Source organism: Manihot esculenta, chromosome 17 (assembly GCF_001659605.2).
Source record: "Manihot esculenta cultivar AM560-2 chromosome 17, M.esculenta_v8, whole genome shotgun sequence".
Classification (NCBI taxonomy): Eukaryota; Viridiplantae; Streptophyta; class Magnoliopsida; order Malpighiales; family Euphorbiaceae; genus Manihot; species Manihot esculenta.
The window spans coordinates 13,043,315-13,046,756 of record NC_035177.2 but is presented as its reverse complement, the minus strand read 5'-3'; the positions used below and the strand labels follow the sequence as shown (position 1 = coordinate 13,046,756).

Here is a 3,442-nt window from a genome sequence, read left to right as displayed (position 1 = left end):
ACACATCAAACATGCATAATCAACACACATTGTCCATATAATCACATAAAACCTAACAAAGCTCAACTATCCTAAACATGCATTTCTACCCCATAGATCAACTTAAAACTTACTTAAAACATAAAATGAGTTCAAGATCGGCTCTTACCTCTTGAAGATCGAGAGAGAGAGACAACCTAAACTTGGAGAACCAAGGAAAAGAGCTCTTGAGTCTTCCAAGCCTCAAAACTTGCTTTAATGCTCAAAATCTTCAAAACAAAGTGAAAACTCATGAAAATCATGAAAGATTTGAAGAAAGGGACTCAAAATCGGTGAGAGACGGCGGAGAGCTCACCTTGGCCGAAAATGGGGAGAAAAGTTCGCCCATTCGGACAAGGGGACCCTTTTATAGGTGGCTGGCCAGGCCACTTTCGGGGGCCTAACGTGCCTCCGCATGCATGCCATGTTCAGCGGTCGAACATGAGGTTCGGTGGCCGAACCTGGACTTCCCTCACTTATGCCTTCGGGGGCCTAAAGCACTCCCGAAGTGCATGCATGTTCGGTGGCCGAACTTGAGGTTCGGCGGCCGAACCTGAGTCTTCCTCTCAAGACTATTTTCATTCAAAACTTAATTTCTTTCTTGCTTAAAACCATAAAATACATTAAAATATTTTATAAAAACATGATTTTACCCTTCTAGAGGTTTCCGACATCTGAGATTCCACCGGACGGTAGGAATTCCGATACCGGAGTCTAGCCGGGTATTACACCAGCAGTAAATAACTGTTGAAAATAATTTACCATTACCTCTTGTAAACCGAAATCCCAAGTGCATTAGACTCCCTGATCATTTTTCAAGGAACCAATTCTATTCTTTTTATTACGGATAGAAGCTACATGATGGAAAAAATGGATATTGCGATCAGCATTAACAAGCCAAAATTCCTTAGCTCTTTGTTTCCAGTAAAGTTCACGAAGTGACAGAAGCTCATGGAATCGATTTTTGGCAGCAAGGAAAGAAAGCATGTCACCTGCATCTCGAGAATCTTGCAAATTACCCATGGTAGCAAGACACTGATCCATCTCAGCTTTGTGCAATTGTCGAAGCTCTTTGCTCCAAACAGACAAGATATCCCCATAACCAGAAAGTCTTGAAACTAAATCAACACCCATAGAGCTCAACTAATAATCTATAATCAAATCTCTACACCCTTGTTCCCGAATCCAGGAGTTTTCAAACTGAAATCTGTGAGCTTGCTTTCTAGGAACCATGCATTGGACCTCCAAAAAAATTGGAAGATCAGAAAAGGTGAATTCAAGAACAGCAGCACGCGCAAATGGAAAGCGTACCCGCCATAATTTGGAGACAAGAATGTGATCAAGCTTTTCCTCTATCAAATTGCCATTGTCCCTACCATGTTCCCAAGTGAACCCATAACCATCCATTTTAAAATCAAATAAGCCCCCCTCAGCCACAACATTCTGAAAACCACGTAAAAGATGAGTAGGTTGGGCCCGGCCGCCCCTTTTCTCCGAGCTTGAAAGAATGTCATTAAAATCTCCCATGCAAACCCATGGTAGGTCACTATGAGAAGCTAAAGTTCTTAAGAGCTGCCAAGAATGAGAACAACGAGCACAATTTGGTTCACCATAAAAACCGGTTAATCTCCAGGTACCAATAGAATCGACCTCCACTTCTGCATCAATATAACAAGGGGAGAACCCAATTAAATATACTATTTTAGCGGCTTTCTATAGTAAAGCAAGACCACCTTGATGACCCACACAATCCACAGAAAAGAAGCCATCATAAAATAATAAACTCTTTATTTCTTCAATTTTATTGGAAAGACATAGTGTTTCAATTAAAAAGATAAACATCGGCCTCTTAACCCTAACCAGCTCCTGGAGAGCCTGAACTGCTTATGGGTTGCCAAGCCCACGACAGTTCGAACTTATACAACTCATTGATCTTGGCGGCTCTGATGAACAGAACCCGCCGCTATATCATTCTTTGAGATCATGGAATCAGTCTGTGCAGAAGACTCAGAACTAGGCCCAACAAATCCATCCTCTTGGCAAACCCGTTTCCGCTTTGGGTCAATCACTGTAAGCCCATCGTCCCCCTTAGCTTGAGTATCCATAATATCAGTTGCCATAGGATCATTCTCATTAATGTGCTGACTCATACCGTGATTCATGCCACTAGAAAGGGGATTATTCAAATTCAAATTTGAAATGCCAGGATTCCTGTTACAGGACGCCGACCCCTCTTCCATCACTGCACCGCCTTCCTGCAGCCACCGCGCTCCGATATTATTTTGACCTCTTCATTTGGTAGCACGTAGTTCAGGACCATGCCTGTGGATTATAGGCTTGTTCTTGTGATTCAACTGCTTCGGACAGAATCTTTCCGTGTGTCCTAGAAAACCACAAACATAGTAGAAATTCGAAAGATTCTCATATTGAAACGTAATAAAGGACCAAGCCCCTTTCTCCTATCGAATCCGTGTGCTAGTAACAATAGCAGTACAAACATCCTTCTTGATACGAATCCTCATGTAGGAATTCCAACCCTTGCAAAGTTGCTCACATCAGCCTTTATGAACTCTCCTAAGGAATCACCAAGGCGCTTTAATACTGCATCTGAACGGAAACCAGATGGTAACCCATGTATCTGTACCCATAACTGCACATGATGCAAGGGAATATCCGACGGGCTACCATGATTACCAAATCTATCAAACAATAGCAAGTGATTCCCAAAGGTGCATGGGCTCATCTCCAAAGCATCCTCCAAGTCAATCTCATGGTAGAATTAAAAAACATAAACTCCAACCATTTCCTCGGACACCGTAACACCATGATGAGGTTGCCATAGATGAGCAAGGGAATGTTGCATGGCATCAAAGTTTATTGATTTATTCGTGAGAAAATGTCCCACCAGACACAAAGACAGATCTCTAGATTCAGTATTCAAATGACCCCCTTCAAACACCAAACCCTACTCCTCGTCACTATCCACAGTCAAGCCAGCCATCTCCGCCGTTATGTTGTCATTGACCGCTATAGAAATCAAGAAAAAGAGACGAAACACAATGATAGGGTTGATCTACTTGTACAAGACAAGATAATAAGGGAATGAATCCACTTCAAAAGTCCAATTTTTTCTAGTAAACGAAGCGTTGAAGAAAGAGAAGAGACGAAGCGTTGCGGTGCTCTCTTTGGAGAGTTTTTATTAGGTCTCAGGTTCTACTCCCCCAATCTCCAATTCCCATTACTAAAAAAAAAATCTCTCTTTTCACTTTCAAGAAAGTTACATGCTAAATAATTTCAAGATTAGTTAACACAATTGGTTAAAATTTACTTAGTATAGATACTAACTTCTATCTAATTATGCTTTTACTGCAATTAAAAAGTATTGTAACTATTGCAACAAGTAAAATTTGTGAAAAAAAATACG

At 41.2% G+C, this 3,442-nt stretch overlaps 1 protein-coding gene across 1 annotated transcript; it reads right to left on the bottom strand.

Moving 5' to 3' along the window:
- Nucleotides 1-813: 813 nt before the first annotated feature.
- On the bottom strand, nucleotides 814-1,152 carry LOC110604827. The gene has a single exon (XM_021743135.1). The coding sequence runs from the start codon at nucleotides 1,150-1,152 to the stop codon at nucleotides 814-816; it is 339 nt and encodes a 112-aa protein (XP_021598827.1).
- Between the last annotated feature and the right edge of the window lie 2,290 nt (nucleotides 1,153-3,442).

What these genes read in the sequence shown, in the direction of transcription:
- LOC110604827 (XM_021743135.1), bottom strand. Translation starts at nt 1,152, where the DNA reads ATGGGTGTTGATTTAGTTTCAAGACTTTCTGGTTATGGGGATATCTTG.